Source organism: Condylostylus longicornis, unplaced genomic scaffold, assembly GCF_029603195.1.
Source record: "Condylostylus longicornis isolate FDR11 unplaced genomic scaffold, ASM2960319v2 ptg000075l, whole genome shotgun sequence".
NCBI lineage: Eukaryota > Metazoa > Arthropoda > Insecta > Diptera > Dolichopodidae > Condylostylus > Condylostylus longicornis.
The window spans coordinates 671,940-694,754 of NW_026578043.1; the positions used below are offsets into that span (position 1 = coordinate 671,940).

The 22,815-nt window shown below is 26.0% G+C and overlaps 1 protein-coding gene across 1 annotated transcript in view; it reads right to left on the reverse strand.

Annotated features, from left to right (window-relative positions):
• Positions 1-22,596, reverse strand: part of LOC129612561 (GATA zinc finger domain-containing protein 7) — a 54,301-nt gene extending 31,705 nt beyond the window's left edge. Inside the window, exons 1-3 of the mRNA XM_055526230.1 lie at positions 22,291-22,596; positions 5,267-5,395; positions 1,641-4,103 (exon numbers count right to left, since the gene is read on the reverse strand). Of these exons, the coding sequence (XP_055382205.1) occupies positions 1,641-4,103; positions 5,267-5,395; positions 22,291-22,311 (2,613 nt within the window). The 5' untranslated portion in view covers positions 22,312-22,596. The remainder of the gene's footprint in view (positions 1-1,640; positions 4,104-5,266; positions 5,396-22,290) is intronic.
• Positions 22,597-22,815: the final 219 nt, after the last annotated feature.

The window sequence follows — 22,815 nt, forward strand, 5'->3', positions numbered from 1 at the left end:
AATTCATAAAACTTGCTTTCATTCAATAAAATCATTTAGAACAGAAACCAAATAGAAATAAAAAAACAAAAGAAAAATTTAACTTTCATTTATTTGAATTCATCAGTTTTATTTTTTTTTATAAAATGAAATAAGGGATGTTTCATTAAGTCCTGAATTTTCTTGAATTCCATTACTTCTTCTTTTTTTTTTTTGTTATTTTCTTGTTAAAAAGGATGTATTTTTAAATATAAAATTGCTTTTATGTTAATCGGTTTGGTTCTTTTTAAACTTCAAATTAAAATAAAAAACAATTATTTTTTTTTGATTATACGAAAGGAAAAAAGCAAGCAAAATTACAAAAAAAAAAAAATTGGAGGCAAGTTAAGAAAATTTACAATTTTATTTCATTTACAAAATTACTTTATCCTTTTTCACCCCTCTGTTGTCTTGCTTTTTTTTTTACTTTCTAACTAATATAGACTTTGTAGCTTTTAAAAGGTTTATTTTTGAATATAAATTTTTCCCTTACCACGAAAATAGTGACTGAAAGTTCATTTTGCACTCAAACAAAGCCATAAATTATCGATGATAAAATAGATTTGATGTCTCGCTTTAAACTGCTTTTCAAATAAGAAAATAGATTCAAACTTAATAAGAAAGAACTGAAGTTTCGACCATTTGAAGCGCCAAGAGGTAAGCCATTTAGTAGCAATATTCAATAAAATATTTTGTAAGTACTACTATGGTTGCAGAATATTTTATTGAAGTTTTGATCTATGAGAATTAGCGCGTTTTTAAGAATATCAGCGCGGTCACTCTTCGGACGCAAGTGTTACGTAATCCCTATTTGAGGTCTTTTGAGGTAAAGTTTTTGTGAAATTCTGATAAAGTTTACTCCCCTTAGATCAAATATAATAAATTTTATAATAACCGTCTTGTCTCTGTAAAAAGTGGAAAAGTCTTTTGTGGATTGAGTTCATTTAAAATATATTGCCATTATTATCATATTACCATTACCATCATGGTCATAATAATGGTTATGATAACAAAAAAAAAGCCAGCATTTCTAATATTATAATATTTACATGGAAATTCAAAGCGTAATTCCTAATAAATACCGATATTGTCGGGTAACTGTCAAAAGGAGTAAAACAAAAGACATGGAAATAAAAAGGAATAGATAAAATAAAATTAATAAAACAAGATGAAAGAGAAGAAAAAACAAAAGGACAAACTTCTTAAGAAATAAAAAGCAAAATGTTCTTTTCTTTTATTAAATTGTTAAAAAAAAAATAGAAAATGGAACGAAGCGTAAAAACAATTGTATGGTGTGGATAAAAGAACAAGGATTTTAGTAAAATCGATTCACGCTTTATTATTATTGAATAATCTATGGTCTGGTAAATGCTTTTCTGTAATATTTTTCACTGAAAACCATTTATGGTTTTCAGGATCTCAGAATTCGGGATTAATGTGTCCGAAAAATAGTACCGGCATTACTGAATTATGTGGAGATCATTTTCATGTAAGACTGTAAGAGTAAAAACTAACTTTGAAATTTGAATTTAAAGGACATGATGTAATAGAACGAATTACAGTAGCTACCAGCGAATTCTAAAATAAAAAATTATAAATGTATAAATAAAAATTAAACTCACCCCATGGCCACTTGTATCCTTAAAAGCATTTAAACCATATAACTTTGTACCAATTTTATAATTTGGTGATAAATTATAGATATGTTTATATGAGGTTGCCGGTGATTGTGGTGGTGGTGTTATATGAACAACACTATTAATATCATGCTGCTGTTGTTCTTCTTCTTTAATAGGTTTCTCTGTTGATGTAATCATTGTACCTGATGAAGCGGAATTCTCATTTTTTATTTGCTTATAACCATATTCATTAATATAGACACTTTTCCCTCTAAAATTATCACCACCATTTTTTGAATCTGGATGAAATAGTATTGGGGCGCGATTGTCTTGCGGTCGTACTTTATCTTTAGGTTTAAATTGATTATTTTGTAATTCTTTTTCAATTAAATAATTTAAACCATGTATTTGATCTGTTGGAGATTTACCAATTAATGATGATAATTCATTATAATGTTGACTGCTAGTCTCAAAATGTGATTCTTTATCATTATTTTTATTATTATTATTATTATTATTATTGGTATTGGTATGTGAATGCGGTGTTGAATTTTCAATATAATTGCTTGGTGTGGTAATACTTAATAATTGTTTGTGATATTGTTTTGTTTGCCCATTATGTTGCTTATGTAGTTTTTGTTCTAATGGTGCTATTTCTGTAGTACTATGTAAATAACTATGATAATTGATTGGTGTTGTTGAAGGGATATATAACTGTGATGGTGATGGAGATGGTGATTGTTTAATGGAATATTTTTCATTTAAATCGTCTACATCAGGACTACTGGCTTCGATATTATTTTTTCCTGGAATATTACCTGCGTTACCATCTGTACTACCAGCTGTGTTTGTTAAATCATCAAATTTATATCCATGATTTATTAATACTGCTTTAGCCAACATCTCATTTTGTAAACTTATTGGTGCATATACATGGGGATCATAATTTTTGTATGTATATTGTGGCATAACTGATTTTTCCATATCAATAGTTTGAACTGATTTATCATTACTATCGTCATTTAATATTTTCATTGGTGCAGATGGGGCTGTATAAGTTGATATTGGTGCATTTGATTGTGTAAGTTTTAAAGTGACTGGAGTGGCTGCAATATCTTGATGAAAAACATAATTAATTTCTGGTATAACTTTTACCGCAACAGCCTGTGGTTGAATTATTGTATGAACTTGATTAATTTCTGGTAATGCAGTTAAAGCACCTGTTTCATGATTTTGACTTAAATTATTTTCCATTATTTTAGTTTGACCTGAATTAACATTACTCATACTTGCATCAAGCATTTGATTTTGATGTGAAGTTGCTACAGGAATATTAGAAGGAGGTGCATATTGTTTAGTTTCATGCAAAGAATTTTCGTGTTGCTGTGAAAGTAAAGAATTAGCTGTTGGTGTTTGTATTGTGTAATATTTTGGATGCTGTTGATGATATTGATTGTAAGTGCTATAATGTGGATGTTGATGACTTTGTAAACTATAATGAGGATTCTTTTTTTCTTCAGAAATGCCTTGGAGTTGTTGTTGATGTTGTTGCGGTGATTGTTTAAATTCTACATTAGTTGCTGTTAAAGGTAATGAATACGAATGTAAATATTTATTATAAGCTTCATCATAATCGCTTGGATGATGTTTATTGCTTACTTTAGTTGCTTGATATAATGCTATTTTATCACCATAGTATGGTTGTTTATGGTAAATTGGAATTTGAATAAATTTTAAATGTGCCCCTTTACCACTATTAACATGTGATGTGGATTGAGCTTGTTTATTTTCGGCTAATACGAAATCGATAGCTTTATGAACTTCATGTGGAAATATATTCGATATTTTGTGTTTAGTCATACCTTCTCCAGTTGGTGCAGCTGCATAATAATGAACATTTTGAGTTTCATGGATTTCTAAATCATCGTCTTTAGATTGATTTGAGGTTTCTTCTATATTAGTGTCAATTCTTTTAATCGATGCAGTTTGATTTATTTTTTTACGTGCAATACGTCTTGCTATTCTTCGTATTTTATTAGTTTTCGGAGTTGTTAAAGTTTTATTACTTTGCAGAAGAGTTTGTTGCGTTGTCGTCGAAATAATTTCATCCAATTCAAATTGAGTAAAATTTTCTAATTTTAAGGTGTCTTCAAATTTTTTTCCTGCTCGTCCACGGTCATTGACTCGAGCTGTTTCTTTACTTTTACGCTCATTTTCACGATATTTTTTTAAAAATTCTTTTGTAATTGCATCAGGTTCTCTGGCATCTGACAATTCAAATTTTATAAAATCATAAGGAAATGGCAATGCACGTCGTTTTGACCGCTTTTGCATAGATAAACTTTGTGATGTTTCCGGCTTATTTTCTTTATTATGATGCAAATTATATGCAGATAAATAAGTATCAAAAGTAGGATTGTCTATTAATTCAACATTTGAATTGTTTTCCAAATATTTTCGCATTTCCTGGAAAATAAATTAAAAAATAAACATAAGAAAAATCAATTAAATCCAAGTAAATATTAACATTTTTATTATAGATTATTTAACAATAGGTGCTAAAGAGTTGTCACTGCTCAAAATAAATAAATATCTGTTTTTAATTAATTTATATAAAAGTTTTTTTTTTTTTTTTTTTGAAGTATTTAATTAAAATACCAGAAAAACTTGATATGTTAATGGAAAATTATAGGAAAATTATTTTACAATAAACGAAAACTCACATTTCATATAATTTTTTGGAATTCTCGTACTGTTCGTTGCTTTTTAATAGTTATGTTTTAACAAACTTAAGAAAGAAAGTGATATAGATAGTGCGTGTAATAAGACAATATTTGCTATTCGTTTGAATGAAAATAAGAGAAAATAAAAATTTGAAAACTCCAAGCTGAAACAGCAATGTGAGTTTAGGTATACTTTATTTTTATGAAGCTGGATATATTTGCAATAAGCTTTCGACAATGTGCTAAAGAGTGTTAAAAATTAACTATACTAAAATCGGTATAAATTTGGTGAATTAAGTCGAAGAAATATGTCGAAAGATGGTTTAGGCTAATCTTACTCAAACCAGCCTGAATATTTGAAAATCGATTGCTTGAACGAATAACACGAGATAATGATTTACTTTTTCAATGTCATGTCCTTGCCTGCCCTTTTCATAGCATATCTGCCTTTGCAATAAATTATGAGAACCTATTTTAAAGCATCAATACGTTTCAGTTGTTTTTTCATTACTCATCTTCAATAGGATTTCTTTTAAACCGTGATGCGCAGCTCTTTTTGTATGTATCTCCGGACGAAGTTCAAATTCAATTTATTTCGAACTGCACGTTTTTGTATTGGGATTGTGAGTTATATTACAACAAAGAATCGGTTTAGGAATGGATATTTTAGAATTTAACGGTCTACTGGTTTGATGGCCAGTAATTGAAAAGTATTGAGCATATCTGAAGATGATCTACAAATATCATTATGTAAATGTAGGAAAAATTATTTGAATTTGAAACACTAGTGTTAAAAATAATGTATGTGAAAGTTCAATAATTTGAAATGTTAAGAAGTAAGCATAATACGTTTTATTTGTGCGGCCAGTATTCATTTTATTGTTAAGTAAAATTTATTTCACATACCTCGTAATTATTAAACGTTTCCATTTGTGGTGGTGGTTCATTTATTTCATCATTAAAATATGTATTTGTCTCCCCATCAACTTCTAAAGTTAAAATAATTGAGAAGAGTAATGGTGTAAAAATTGAAATCTGAAAAAATATAAAATAAGAAAAAATCATTTTAAAAATAATATGTACAAATATCAAATAAATTAATTACAAAAATAAATTAATAAAAACGTAGACTATTTTGTGGTTAAATTAAAAACAAAAAAAAAAAGTATATAGGAAAGGTGTATGACAAATTGTTTTTGAAGTGAAATTTAATTTCATTCATTTGAAAATCATTTAATAATATTTAAACAATTTTTGGACGAAACATTCAGAGACAACTGATTATTGAAAATGAAAATAAATGAAAATTTTGTTGAAGTCATTGCTTTTTTCGTACTTTTTAATTTAAATATGGCTGAAAATGTTAATGCAAATTTCTGTTTCGTTTATAAATTATTAATCAAATAATTTGAATTATTGATTAAATAGTCTAGATTGTTGATCGAATGCTTTTTCTTATAATTAAACGAATATATTGTGTATCCTTTAAGAATGACATAACTTTGCTTGAATTGATTTGGTATCAGAATTACACACCCATCATCATAAAAATTAGACTTATTGTGGAAAATAAAATACCTATATTAACAGTTCTCCAGATTACGAGTAGGTACTTGTCTAGGTAATTTAGAATTGGATAAAATCTTGAAATCATTCTACTGAATTCTATTGGATAAATATTATTGAATATTTACGGTAAATATACTCGTACGAACGTATGTTCAAAGGGTATACTAAATTTGCCTTACCGTTTGTAACACCAAGAAATAATAATCTGAGATATCTGAATTTTTTAACCATGTCTATCCATCTGTCTGTGCGTCCATCCCAGTGATTACTCGAAAACTAATTGGATTAAGCTCACGAAATTTGCCAGAACCCTATTTAAATTGAATGTGTCCGAAGCAGGTGTTCTGGTAGCCGTCCTACAATTTAAAAAACTATTTGGGTATATCTCAGAAATTATTGAAACAATAATTTTGAAATTTCGCGCAAAGAAATATATTATTAGGGCTTCTATTTGTGATAAAATTCGTTGAAATTTCTTGGCTCCTTGTGATAGCTGCCATACAATTTCGAATATCATTTGGTCGCATATTATGGAAACTACTAAAATCGCAGTGCTGAAATTTTGCATAAATGAATGTAGTATTATTATTTTCAATAAAATTTTTTTGAAATATTGATAAGTGAGTGTGGTATCTGTGATATATGTGTTAAAGCACTATACATATAAAAAACCAGGAGTATGTGTAAAACAGTGTGGCAATTAACATATAGTGCTTAAAATACCTCATTTGTATACGGGTACCATAACGTTGACACTATCAACTATTCTCGTTTTCCACTATTTTTTAGAAACAGTATCCGAAAGCGGTATCTATTACATATTTGTTATAAAAATTATAAACGAAACTGAAATATTACTTTAATCAATTGGATTTAAAAACAGATGTATTCCTTGTATTATCCAACATGTCCATTAGGTATTCAACATGTTTACAAAATTTCAATGCCATACTTAGTATGACGACCTCTATTTTTTTACTAAAGATTCTTGTACTTCAAAATGAAAACTACATTTCGAATTAAAAGCTTCTGCTTGATCTTACCTTTAAAAATTGTAATGAAAAACCTTTACATTAATCTATAGGTCAATGCTACATTGAATTTCATTAAATGTGTACATATAATTTCTAATATTTTTAATAAATTCAAAAATTTATTCACAAACAATATAAAAATTATTGTAAAAATCCAGTTCAAAAGCATATTAACTTTGAAATTGAAAATGCTTATTACAGTATTCACCATTTTTATAGGACAGGTATTTGGACAAAACTGGTTTAAATTTTTTTTTTGTTGTCTTTTAAATTCTTATTTTTTTTAAGCCATTTTTTTCACCTATCCTATGTAATGCCTAAAACAAAATTTTCAAAAATAAAATTTCACTTTCATTTCGAATATAAAAAATTCATTTAACGTTCGATTGAAGGCGAAAGTATACAAAACTTTTTTATATTTATTTTTAACATAATTAAGTAAAAGGAGTAATGGACAGTAAAAAATTTGTTTCTGGTTTTTCACAGCCAAAATCGGGAGTATCTTTTTTTTTTTATAACATTGAATTGTAAGTGATTTTAAAAATTTATAAATGACTAATAAATTGTAATTTTTTATATTCGGTTACAGTGTGATTCATTGATGTGTGTGATTCTGCATTTGAAAAGAAAGAGTAGGTGTTAGTTTCTTTGGTCTCCTAAATCATTAAAATCATTGGATCCTTATGCGTTCTTTCAGTTTGGCCGCCATATCCCGTAAAGATCGGTCATTCATAAAGTATTAAATTCAGGTCCCGCTATTTCAATTTATTCAATATTTTTTTGTGTTTCGAAGTGTTGGATACACATAATACGATTTTGTTATATTTGAGATAAATAATACAAAGTCCTATATTCTTCAAAAGCAATATCCACTAATTTTGCTCAAAATTTTACTTAATTTTTGGTTGAAAATTTAAACAGTGTTTATCTCCATAGACACCATGTAATACCCACATATCATTTTAATATTTTCAGTTTTGTTTATGCGTTCCTCTATATGCACATACGTATGTATGTCTGTAGAAAAACGAAATAAAAATAACATAACAGAAGAGAGCGAAAGGAAAAATTTAAACCAGTTATGCGAGGAAAATTTTGTTTAAAATCTGTACATTTCTGGTTTAATTTCTTACATTTTTTGATATCATCTTTAGTATATGTAAAAATTTTTAGAGATTTTATATAGGATTGCTATGACCATTTTTGTTTGTTGATTTTCGTTGCGTATACACTCATAATATGATAATAATTCTATGCACTTGAATATACTCTAAAAGAAAAATCGTTTATAGTGAGATGCATTTTTTTTTTGTGTTTGAATTTAAAAATGCACTGCATTGCATTTAATTGCTTTACGTAATGCGATTTATTATCTTATCTCTTATATGTTTTTACTTTTACATAGCCATAAAAATTGTATGTTGTATTGTAGTTGTACACTCATATATGTATATTGTTGTTGTTTGTGTAGATATACACATTTCATTTTCATTGTGTATATCTATATGGACACTTTTTAGTCTCACACAAAAAAAAAAGTTTCTGTGCATTTTCAGATGCATTTGGAATAGGAATGAATTAATTTTGTTTCCGCTTTTCATAGTGTGATTAATTTTTTTTTTTGCTTTCTGTTTGAAGTTTAGTTTCCTCTTTTACAACTTTAATTCATTTAGCTATATAAAATGAAATTTAAACGGAGGTTTGTTTTTTTTTTTGTAATTGGAAGATATGTGCTTAAAATTGAAATAAGTGAAAGAATGTTTTTTTGGATTCAATGTGTTGTGATGTAGCGATGCATTTTGATTTTAAATTCAATTATGCGCGAAAAAGTGATGTGCATTCATTCATAGTATCAATCTTTTGGATCTAATATATGTGTGGAAAAGCAGAAGAAAGTATAGAAAAAAACAAAAAATAAAAATGAAAGAAAAATTAGTTTTTCTTTGTCACTAAAATGAAAAGCGTGAAGAATAATAATTTCTGTTGCGTAATATGTGAATATTTTAAAGAGCCTTTCCATTTCTTGGAAATTGCTTTCAAGGTGAGTTGTTCGAAAAAAACTATTAAGGGGAGTCATATTTAAAATTAAAGAAATATAAAGAAATGGTTGCACCATGCACTTATAAAAATTTTATTATTCTAAGATTTCAGTAGATTAAAAAGCTGTTTTTGACTTTAATTATTACTATACTTTGGAAACAAATTCACATTATCTAGTAAATGGAAGTGGATGCAGTTTTCGAATAAACTACTAATGAAGTTTATGATTTCTTTTCATTTTCTTATAATAGACCATAATGTTTTAAATTGAACATAATTTTTATGTTATTTAAAATTTAGTATTTGTAGATGTCCTGATGAGTTCAAGCAACTTGTGAGACCCGGCCCCAAGCATTTAAAATTGTGGATATATAATGATTCTATAAATATAATTCAGTTCTCTTGATATATTTCGGTCCTTTGAGTATAAAACTATGATAATGCTATTATTATTATTCGGTTTTATGAACATAATTCGGTCCTACAGATATAATTTCCTTCAATATGGCAATAATTCGATCCCACACATAAAATTCGGTCATTTTGCAAACATTAACAATTTGTAATTAAATATTTTGCAATTCTAAAACGGTATGAGCTCTTAAAAATGAACATAAAACGAAAGTAGTACAAACTCTCGTTTATTATTCAAAAAACTTTACAAATATTTTTTAATGAGAAAAATTTGATTCATTTTTTTTTTTTCAGTAAAAAACAATGAAAAATCTTTGAACACCAACTGGTGAATTTTTAGTTTTTTAATTCTTAAAATTGTTAATATTTATTTTTAATTTTTTTTTTTTTCAAAATTATTTTTTACACTTTTTTTATGTTATAGATGCATTAGTATTTAATATATTCCGGCTTATATACCCGTTTTATAGTTATAAGTAAAATTTAAAAATATATCGAAAAACTTTGAATTACTTTTTACTATCATTGATGAAAATCAAAGAGAAGGAGGCAGAGATAAAATTAAAATTATCTTATTTCGACTCTCTTGCTAAAGTCTTTCAAAGAATGGTGTGGGCCGGGGGGTTGATAAAATAATTACTGCTATTTTTCTAAAAGACCCATAACAAGACAAAATTTATTTTATAAGTTTTTTTTGTTTTTGTTTTTTATTTATTTTAGTTCTACTTCTGTTTATATAGTTTTAATCTCAAAAAAACCGATATAAAGTTTCCATTTTTAATTTTCCAGTCGAAAATTTATTGCTATTGCGTAATCGATTTTCAATGTTTTCTTTTTTTTTTTTGTTTTTTTTTTGTTTTCCACAAAACATTTTTGAAAGTTTTCTAATTTTTATTTTTCATCAGTTTTTAATAGTTGTATTTTGTACTATCATCACCTCTCTGTTAAGCATAATATAAAATACAAAATGAAGAATAAAGCAAAACAAGAAGAAGAAGAAAAAGAATTTAATGAGGATTTTTGAAAGAAAATCCTTTACACTAAATTAAAACATTCCTTTTGAATTGAGACAATCTCTTTTTTGGATAACAACATTGGATAACTTTTCGAAAAAAAAGTTAAAAAACTTTTTCACTTTGAAAAATGCATGGGATACATATAGAAGTAAGAGATTGCAGCTACCGTTATATAAACTCACCTATAAGATAAATAGAATTTTGTGGAAAATCTTCGATTTTCACTGATATTGTTTTGGTAATTTTTTTTGGAATTTCTGTTAAAACAACAAAATTTGTAGGACTAGTGTGTTATGCAACTGAAATTTAATGAAAAGAAAGTTCTGATATATAATATAATAGTTTTTCCTTATAAGTTAAATTAATTTTTATATCAATTCAGAAAATTCAAAATATAAAATTGTATGAAGTGAAATTATAACACTAACAACTAGAAAAATACAAACTTAATCAAAAACAATGACTTTTTAACTAAAGTACAAACTATTGTTCCATTGTGAATTTATTTTTTTCTTGTTTAAAAGAAAATTGCTCTCAGATGAGTTGAAAAACTTTTATATACCTATAGTTATATGGTGTAGTAATTATAGTTGGTTATAATATCAAATATTGTTGAATTAAAATACTAAAATTAATAATTTTTAGTTTTATAGTTTAAATTTTAACAATTTTGTCATTTGAATTATAAAATAAAATTGAAGAAAAATGGAGTGATTATATTGATTGAACAGAAATTGGAGATTACATTTGTTGCTAAAACTATTTGATTCATTCGGTTTTATTTGGCCGAATTTCTTACAGAGAAAATTTCAGTAACTTAACGTCGGTCGAGCTTTTTAATGTTTCGTGTCATAGTACGGACTATAATGGGATGCATGAGCCAGTGACGCGTATTTTGCTTTACGAAATTAACTTGTATTCGTCTTTTTATTGTGTGAAGATAAATTAGAGGGTGCTTAAGGCCAGATTATACAGTAACATTGATTTTGTTTATTTTTTTTTCCTAATTTTTCGACGCGTTCTATTTACTCGCCGCACAGTTGTAGCATAAGTTTGGTTTTAACTTATTTAAATTTTTAATTTACTTTTTAATATTAAATTACTACTACTAACATTTCATCCCCCATTCCCTTTTCTTTATTACTGTTTCTGATAGCCATATTTGTTGGCTGTTAGTTTCATGTATATTTTGTTATACTAGAATGCGTGTACTAAGCAATCGTCTGATATAATAATAATAAAAAATTTCATTTTCTTTCATATGAAACTAAAAAAGTGTTTCTTTAAGCTATTAGGTCGTAGACACGAGAGTATTTCTTATCACATTTTGTTAAAACGTAATTGACTAAACATTTTATTATTATCATCAATCTTATCTTTTTCACTACAACGGCAAATTACTTTCACATGCTATGTTCTAAGGGATTCTGCTATTCTAAGTTTTAAATTTAAGTAAACTTAATCGAAGTACAATGAAATAAATTTATTAGTTAAGTGAAATCTAAGCCGACTATTTACACGACAGGAACCATGGCGCTCGGGTTCATTAAGCAATTTACAAATTTGTTACGTTCACCGGTAACCATTCTAGAGCTCAATTTAACACCTTCAATAAAAATATTACTGGATAGATTTTTTGTAATGGCTATTTGACTTGTCGAAATTCAATCCGCCTTAGGTTCTTACGGCCAAATTAATAATTAGGTAAAATTTCAATTGAATCCAATTTATTGCTTTATTCAGATTTTATGGCATTCTAAACTGATACTTTCGATAGATTTTTCAAATTATTTTCTACTTATTTTATAAAATACTTATAAAATACTTATTTAAAATTATATTCATTATAATCTTGCAGTTTATATACCAAACCATCTCTATATATGCAAAAGAATTAAGAAGAATAAGATTTTTATGCATAATGTATGTGTATAGGGTGAATATTTGAAACTTTTATAAGAAAATTCAATTAATTTTTAATAAGTTTTGGATTTTATTGTTTTCGCTTTTTTTTGTAACTTTAAAGCACCTGCTGAAGTATTTAATTGAAAATCTGTTTTCGATATTCTTTCATAGTGATGGGTTTTACTCGAATTCCTGTTTCATTTTTCTTATTTTTGTTCTGGATGTTTTTTTTTTGCGTTCCTTCCCTTTTTTTTTTGCTATACTCTTAATACATTCAATCCTTTTCAATAATTCAATTATTTAATTTATCCGTTTATACCTATTTTTCTTATCCATATTAATAAAATATTATCAAGGATTAAAGGATGTACTTGAGACCCACTTATACATCAAAAAAAAAAAAAAAAGTAAAAAATGTAAAGAATAAAGAATTTTATTTTTATGTAAGAACAATGAAGGAAAATGCAATAAGAAGGAGAAACAAAAGCAGAGTTTATTCTTAAGAGTAAAAGTATGAAGGTTTCTTCTTTTTTTTTTAAACTCTAGATTTTCATTTCATTCATTTTCTACTTCAGTATATTAATCCATTAATATACTGGAAATTTTTTTTTCTGTTATTATATTATTGCCATTGTCGTGAAATTCATTCAAGTTTTCATCGCTTTTATCCTCTTCTTCATCCCATCGTCATCTCTTAAGTAGCAGAATATTTTTTGAACAATCAGAAAACGCTAAGGTAAAAAGAATATACGAGTATTGCATTTTGATAAATGAATTCCCAATTTTTTAAAAATGAATTATCTATGAGTGAAAAATAAATTGTAAAATTTCATTCATTTATTCTCGTACAACTCCGTCATCTTTTTTGTTTTTATTTTTTTTTTGCAAACATCACTTAATAGGTGATGTAATGAAAAAAAAAAACAGAGGAAAAAGAAGAATGAATTACTTGAATTGACCTAGATCGAGTTAAAAAATTTTAATGAAAATATCTTCAATTCTTAAAACAAATATTTTATTTTTGTTTAGAATAGAAAATTGAAGAAAATAATAGAATATGTACGGTCTTCAATCTGGAGGGTCACATCTTGGTAAGAAAGATCTAACAAGATGAAAAAAAAACATTTTTCATTTAATTTTTGGAATAAAATTGATGAACCCCTTTAAAAAATTTTGAAATTTTTATGCTATTTGCTATGTGTAATTTTATGATGTACGGAAGGATTTTGTCTTACATAAAAATTAATAATCTTAAGAATGGAATAGTAACTGTTGCAATGTAGGAAGGAAAATATAATTGAAATTGCAATTGATTTCATCTACTTTATTCATTATGATATGAAAGTTTTGTCTTATCTTCAAATGAGATTATTTAAAATAATCAATGCCTTTCATAATGATCAAAACCGAAAATATCGAAATTTCGCATGTATATAACCACTCGTCGAAAGTTATTTATTTGCTTACTTGATATACTTCGAAAACATGGAAAATGTATCAAATTTAATTATTTCCAGGTATATCAAGTAAGCAATGTAAATGTACAGAGGAATACCATATTTACTCATTCTTATCGGAAGCAGTGGGTCGAATAACTATTATTTTATATTTGTCGCTGGTTCTATAAAGATTATAGACAAATTTAGCAACAAATTTTTCTTATGCCACAAAATAAATTAGTTACGAAAACTGGTTTTAAAAATTATTAAGAGTTCAATTCTGAAATAAATGTATGCATACCAAATTTAGTAAGCGCAGGACCAAAAAAAATGAGTAAAAATTGTATGATTACAAAAGTCTGAAAATATGCGTACGACTATCACAAAATTATTGCGATTAACCCTTACTTTTTTACAATGTTTTTTTTATGATTTAAATTCTTATAATGTGCACTGACAACTCCGGGCCTGTTCTATAGTATTACAAGATCTATGAGTTTTAAATACAAATTGTTAAACATTTTTTTTTTCAATAATTTCTGCTGTTTTTTTTTTTTGATTTTCTAAAGAAAATCATAAATTTTTGTTTTAAGGTCATTTTTAACGCCCTCCCAAAAACAGTATGCTGTCATGAAATTTAATAAATTTATAAACATAAATACAAACAAATGATTTTTTTCCTTAAATTTGTCATAGCTACATAAAATGAAAGGTGAAAATTCTTTCAGTTATTTACAGATCTTTATTTCATATTTTAAATTAATAGTTAAAGTTCTGAGAAACAAAAACTAGAAAAAAAAATCCTTTTCATTACTTTATTCATTTTGAATCTATAGATTTCTTTGTTCACTGCTTATTCTATTATTCTTTCCATATTCGATTATTTTTTTTGTTGTTCTTTCTTATTTGAAAAATCTTTTCGAACTTTTAATTAAAGAAATTAAGTGCAATTGCACTACCTATTAAAATGTCGTTTTTACCTATTCTTCTTTGGTTTTTCTTTAAGCATTTGTAAATGCATCTTATATGTCTTTACTTACTGTTCTATTATTTTATTATTTTCTTCTTGTACAGAAGTATTTTACTTTTAAAAATGTAAGTACCGTTTAAGAAATATCTGCAGGGAAATTGTTAAATAACAAGGTGCGTCATAAAAATCGGTGAACAGTGTTTTTAAAACAAAATCAGAATATCAGATAAAATTTAGTTGGAATTAGAATCATAAATTTTGAATTAGGAAATTTTCTTATTGGAAATCAGTAGTGATCAAACAGGCAGCGTAGTAAATTTTCTAATGATAATATTTTTGTAGGTATTTTAAGAGTGTTCACTCTTAAAATCAAAGCCCTTAAAGGCCTTATCATGTAATTTGAATTTCGTGAAACGATTTTCGTATTCGGAAAAATTAATTTGTACGGTGATACCTTTCCACTTCTGCAAATACGAATATCGTTTTACGAAATACCTCGAAAACATCGAGTTATATTGTAAGGCTCCAGCTCTGAATTTTGATTCGAAATTTCCTATCTTAAATATTCTCCGCGCCTGTGAGAATTATTCACTATTAATATTTCTTGATTCAGATTACTTTTATTAGTTTGAGGGGTCTTAAAATCACATAAGACTCATAAATGAGGTTTATCAAACCAATATGCGCTCAAAACATAAAACTGATAATTACAAAATTCAATTTAGTTCATTTTTTGATTAGCCATGATCAGACGATATTTGATTATTTAACGAAAACTTTTAATTTTTAGCACTTTTCCAAAAATTTTTTGAAAAAAAGTGTTTATTAGTTTTACTCTGTCCGTCCGTCCGTCCGTCCGTCCGTCCGTCTGTCCGTGTGTCTGTTTACAAAACTTCTACAGCCTTGAAGATAGAAAGCTGAATTTCAATACGTACATAGATCTTTACTAAAAACTTATTTCCGTAGAACAAAATTTTTATCTATCTCCCCCCCCTCTAGAAGTTATACCACCCCACAAGCCTAAAAATGGCCTTTTTTAACTATTTGTTGCAATGAAACCATAAGCATTTTTGAAATTTTGCAAACGCAGAAAGTCAGCGGCTTGCTTCCCCTAGCGCGGTATACTATAGCTTAACTTTATAAAAACAAAATGGCCGCTCAAATTTACCGTTATATAAAGTCCTTTTTTTCCAAATTTTTGATTTCGTCTTTAGACATTAACAAATAGTTCATTTCGTTAGAAGAAAATTTTTTTCCATCTCCACAGTCTCTCAAGTTATCGCCTCTTGAAATTTGTAAAATTTGAACTTTTGACACCTCATATTTCCGAAACCGTATGCTTTTTCAAATTTCTATAAGCACAAAAAGCTAACAGTAAATTCCATGACATTAAAAAATATAATTATTTTTCTTAACTCACACAATTAACCCTTAAAATCGAGCATTATGTTAACCCCATTTTATATTAATTTTTGCTTTATTTCAAAGACTGCATATATACATCATCCTAAATATATGCAATCCTAGAAATAGTTTTCTATATGAATGAAAATAATTTTAATAGTGTGATAGGTATACATACTCGTAGACTGTATTTAAAACCAGAATTTTCACTTGTTGAAGGGAAAAGTGCTACAATACAAACCATTGGTTTGACCCAACTTTATTTTAAATTCCCCGGTCTGAAAACTAAAATTCTTCAGAAACGAATTCATACATTTTAATAAAATATGGAGTATCTTATAATTTTTTCAGAATTTCATTGAAATCTGTAATCAATAATTGAAATGCAATTGCAATAGAAGCCACAATACTGAGTCACTGTTCTTTTTTTTAAATATTTTCTTTATTGAAAATAAATTTAAAGACCTTCGATTATATAATTAAAAATTACTTGTATATCCTTTCCTCTTATCGGAATATACGATATGAACTTTTTGTAATTTAAAATGATTGAAAAATATTAAAATTCTTCTTACTTATAAAATGCATATAAATTTTATATATGTTTATATATATAAAATACACAGAACGTTAAGTTAGAATTACAGTATCCGATTTTAATTTTTGTTTCTAATTCACAATTCAAATATTTATAGAAAATAAATTTTTAATGATTTTTTCATCATCATCTTCTATTTTCATCTTCAATTCATTTAACTACTATATTATATAATTTCGGTATATTTGAATTCTTTAACATCTTTCTTGATGTCCTTTTTGTGTTCCACATAATCTATTTTCAATATTCAATCGTTTAGATGAGAATAAAGAATGTTGATTGGGGGTATACGGGAGGAAGGAATAGCTTTAAATGTCATATATTACATTACTGCTGATTTTATATAATAAAAAAGAAAAGGGAGCATTCAGTGTTGGATGATATTTTTAAATTGCATTCCTTTCTAATTTCTATTTGATTTTAATTTTTTGTGTTCTTTTTATATCTTGCATGCACTTTTGATTTAATTAAGTAGAATTTTGTGGATTTAAATATCTTATGTCAATTATTTGATTCGGATATTATTTACTCTTAAAATGTAATTATAGTAAAAATCAAAAATCAAAAGAGGACAACAACAAAAAAATTTAATTTTAATTAAAATGATCTTTTTGGTTACTGTATATATATATAATGCATCTATATTGTAGTTGTGTATATAATAAAATGCCAAATATATTCCTAAGGTTTATATTAAACACTTATTGGCAAAAAACACTTAAAGGAAATTTTAATTCAATTGAAATTTTTAATTTAAAGTGGGTAACCTGATATTATATTTTATTTTCAAGAACTATTTTCATTATAAAAGATATACATACATGTTATATACGTAATATAGATGCCATTTCATTTCAGAATGTGTTATTTAACATGATTGTATGTGAAAGTGAAATTTAGCAAATAGCTATAATTATTCTCTATATGTAATAATTATTGTTTTCTGGTTTAAATTTCTTGGTTTTTCGTACATAAGTGGAGTTAATTATAAATTCTCAATTTAATTTAGAAAATAATTGAGAATATAAAATTTATTTGGAATCTAATACAATTTGTATAATTTAGAAATTTATCTAAGATCAAATGACGCGGGTTATTTGAAACAGAATTTCATAATATTTAATTTATTCAATTGCTTTTAAAAAAAATAATTAAGAGTTGTTCTAGAGTTTCCGAAGTTTATATGTCATCTTTTAATATAATATTTTTATTCAACATATTTCATATATAATAAGAATTTTATTTTCGAAATTAAATTTTTTGTCGAAGTTGTATGGCAGCTACCACCACAAGTCAAGAAATTTCAACTAATATCAAATGCAAGAGCTGTAATGAAATATTTGCTGTAGGTTCTACAATTTCTGATATCTAGCCATATAATTTTTGAAGTTCTATGGCAGCGGTCATGATATCTTAACAGTTTTTATCAAAAATAATGGTCATTATGTTACCATACCTGTTTTAAAAAAATTTCAATACCATACCTTCAAAAATTTCTAAGTTATAATCAAGTAACTTTTGAAGATGTATGACAAATGTAACAAGGACTCAAAAAATTTTAACGATTTTCATCTCACCGAACAGCCTCAAAAATTTTACGAAATTTCCATATTATAGATTCAATACTTTCTGAGATATAGCAAAATAACTTTTGAAGTTGGAGGGCAGCTACCCGAACGACTGCGGCTATCATATCCAGTTTAAAGAAGATTCCGGAATTTAGTATTATAAACAATTTTTGAAAATTTAGTGAGTTTAGTTCAATTAGTTTTCGAGTTATCACTGGGACGGATGGACGGACAGATATAACATACTTTTGTTAGGGTATCAATGTAAGGCCCATATTTAGCATTACAACTGCTACATGTGAATTATAGAAATATAAATCTAGAATATTGAACCCCAATTTTATTAAAACATTTAACAAAACTCTGAATAAAATATTTAACAAAACTCATTTAATAAAACAAGCAAAACTCCGAAATAAAAATTTATTTCCAATAGCATATTTTCGAAGAAAAATATTCGGAATCAAGTACCCATAATTTTTAAGGCTTCTGACACTAAAATAAAGTTTAATGAATTGCAAAAACTTTAGTTATTCATTTAAAAATTTTAATTACTTTTTCTCTGATTTGAACTTTGCAAAATAGTTCTACTTATAAAAGTACTATAACGTTTCGTACTCATATAGTAAATGAAAGTACTAAATAAAATATTTTTAATATTGAAATTCGAAATGTCATCAATAAAATAATCTTAAAATTGTTAAGAACAACAATGTTTTTGCTTCCACAGGACATGCAAAATATAAACTGTTATATTGATTTTTTTATTTTATTCCATTTTGTTTTTTGAAATGAGGTCAAATAAATTTTTGTATTAAAATGGAATAAAATAAATTTCTTCTTTTATTTTACACTGATTTTATTTTTATATTTTTATTTATTTATGTGTGTTATTTAATTTCACAATTTTTAATATTAAAAACAATTTTTTTTAATAATACGTACACATAAATAAAATATATGATTGTATAATGCAAAAACATATTGTATTTTGTTCAATATTTCAATTTAAGTTCATCCAAAATAATCAATAATTTTAAAATAAATTGCTTATTGCTCGAAATCTATTAACCAAAATGTAGAAAATCAAAGCAGAAAAAAAAAAATTTTCAATGAAAAAAAAATTAGTAGCAAATATTTTGGATTTAAAATAAATTTCTGAATTTTTGAATATTTTCGAAATTTTCCAAAATTTCGAAATTTGCTTGAAGCAATAATTCTTAGAATTAAAAGAAAACTATTGCCCTTGTACGAATGGTTTCATATTTAAGGTGAATTTGAAAATTTCGCTCGACTAATGTTGTTAATAAAATGTTGTTAATATTAAATTTCTTGTTAATCCTTATATTTGCACTGAAATGGTTTTTTTTTAACTGAAAATTCTGAATATTTAATTTAATAAATTCCAATTCTTAGAGTTTCTAAAAAGTCAAATATGCACCAAGTCAAAATTAATTATACATTAAATACAAATATCGAACTATAAATGAAACCTCTTCAATTTGCAACGGAAATTTCCCAGAGTGGAAAGAATAAGTAACCATATTTTTTTGCTTTCAAAACGAGTTACATGGGATCTCTAGATCATATGCATTTTAAGTTGTTTTTTTTTTTTTTTGTAAATGAATTCAAAGTTTTTTCAATATTATAATGGCCGTGAAGGTCGTAAAAATTTTAAAACGTAATAATACTAAAATTTTTAATTATTTAGAGTTTCCCATAAATGTTTTATAATTTTATATTTAAGACCAAAATTAATTTACGACAAAAATCCGATTACACAAATATTTAAAAATATGAGATGTTCGTTCGTGTTGCTTGTGCACTCGCTTACAAATATGTATGTGTATACGTATTACGTGTGATATTTACTTTTTATATAATACTATATTATTTTATTTGTATACAAATAGTATTATGTGTATAATATGTTAACCAGAAAATGAAAGTATAAATAAAAATATTATCCGCATTCGATGAATTCAGGGAAGTATTCAAGGATACTATATGTTATTATAAGTTTATAATCCATGTGTTATACGTGGATTCATATACGTCATACGAGAACATTATCAATTATTACCAATTACTTGGAATACTATCAAAGGCAGTATTCAAAGTAATTTTGCACAACAATTTCTGAATTTTACACTCATAATGTAAACTCTTTACTAGAGGAAGTAAATTTTTTAGATATTGATAGTCGTCCAGTTATCCATTTTTGGTCTTTTATATGATTATGAGCAAAATTCAATTAAAAAGTGAAATTCTAGATAATCTTAATTTTTATTTCTTCAACGCTTTGCGGAACTGTTTCATAAAATCAAATATGTAGTAAAGTAAAAGATTTTATGTGGTTTTCACTTTTTTAGTTTAACAATAATACAACATAATTTCGGTACCTTGCATTCTCTATGAAAAGGTTCTTGATAAATAATATCGTCATTTTGTTCAGCTTCCCGGAAACTCTTATCCTTCTAATATAGGTATTGTTTTCTTTCTAATTATTCAATATCATTTCATACTAAATGCAATATTGCATTTGTCGGAAAATATAATATATACAATAAAAATTTTCTTATACAATAGGAAAACTATGCCGCTCTTACTCACACTTCAATACCAAATTAAGTCAAGAATGATAATTTTTCTGACCCTACTTATTTTAAACAGACCCTGTTCATATGTGTTTATTTATTTTTGGCGAATGAAAAACATAAGAAATCTGAAAATATGAAAATGAATATGAAAAAAAAAAAAACAAATAGAAATAAAAAATCGCTTACATAACCATAAATAATAAAAATCTCTTAATTTGCATTTAAACCAAAACCCAGAACGAAATTTCAGTATAAAAGTTTTATACATGTGTATATGAGGTTTGTATTTAATGGGATATTTCTTTTTTTTTTCAATGAATGAATGTATTTTATTGTTATTTAAGATAACGGTAAATAATTCAAACTATATAATAAAAACGTGAAACAAAAAAAAAATCCTTATTGAATAATTTGATGATTTCCCTATACTTGCTCTGTGGGTATATTATTTTTGCAAGGTAGTGAAAATATCTATTTTACTGATATAAAAGTGCCAGAATAGAAAAATTCAATTTTATGAATTAAAATAATTTATGACATATTGAGCTCATAAAAACACTATTAACAGTTTTTGGAATAAATTTTTAAAAATCGATTAATAAAACTATTCATTTTTTCCGTATTTTAGAATAAACACTATAGCGGAATTTTCTTGAAAAAATTCTCAACTGTGTTAAACATACAAAGTTAATGCTGAAAATTAGAGTATTCAATCTGAGTTACATATTACTAGAAAGAGAGCTTTATTGCGTTAAAATTAGTTTGTCCTTTCTAAAACAATATCGTATTTTAGACAGAAGTGAGAGATAGATAGATAAATTACGTGACAGCCAACAATTCAAAGGACAGGTACGTGAACACATTCCTCTGTGGGTACATGTTTAAAGAATAACTATTCCTCAGAACGTATTCGCCGAGCTTAATTTGTGTATACGTATTTTGGGAACAGTACAATTCCAAAATATGTATATGTTAATTAAGCTCGCAGTGCCTAATAATGAGCATGGTAGACTGGGATATGAAAACGTATAGACAGTCTTATTCCACAATAATGCAAATGTAAAAAAAAAAGTTTTTCATTTTTAATCCAATAAGCAGTTAAATAAAAAAATAATGTCACTTGTATTTTAGCCGTTTGAAATCCTTCTTACAGTTTCGGGTAATATTTTTACTATACAATGGAATCTTGTGTGTTTGTACATTAATGGAATCTTGAATTGTACTATTATTTCAAAAATAATTTGTAATTATGTAGGGCTTAAGATATCTGCCCCTGTGAGTTATAAAGTTAACTTTTTCCCTGAAATTTGGAATCCTAATACTTTTTTCAATCTTGAATAAAAAAATGAAAAAAAAAAACATAAAATGCTTACCAATATTACGGAACTCCCCATATTTTCATAAACTAAAAGCCAAGATGGGCAAAATAAAATCCAAATTTTAAAAACAAAATTTTCACAAGCCTTTTACTTCACACTACCAATATTTTTTTTTTATAATTATTATCAATTTATTTTAAGCAACTATTAGAGCACTTTTCCTTAACACATCACAAATCTAAATAAATTGCTTAATTTTAAGTTTCTTTGCATCACAATTTTCTTTTTTTCTTTTGTATTCCTTTTTATTTTCTCTCTTTAATATTTTTTCTTTTGTTCAAAATTCATCCAAAAACCATTTAAAAAATTCTCTCTTACAGATTATTAATATTCATCCATAAATAGTAAATATTCACTTGTTAAGGTCCACTGCACTTTATATGTACAAAGCAGAGTTGCAGTATACTTTCAATTGCATAATTTTTATATTTCTTTTTTATTTTATATTATTGTTATTATTATTTTTTTTCTTTGTTTTTTTTTGCTGGTTGCCTTCACCTTAACCTAAGTTGGTAAAAA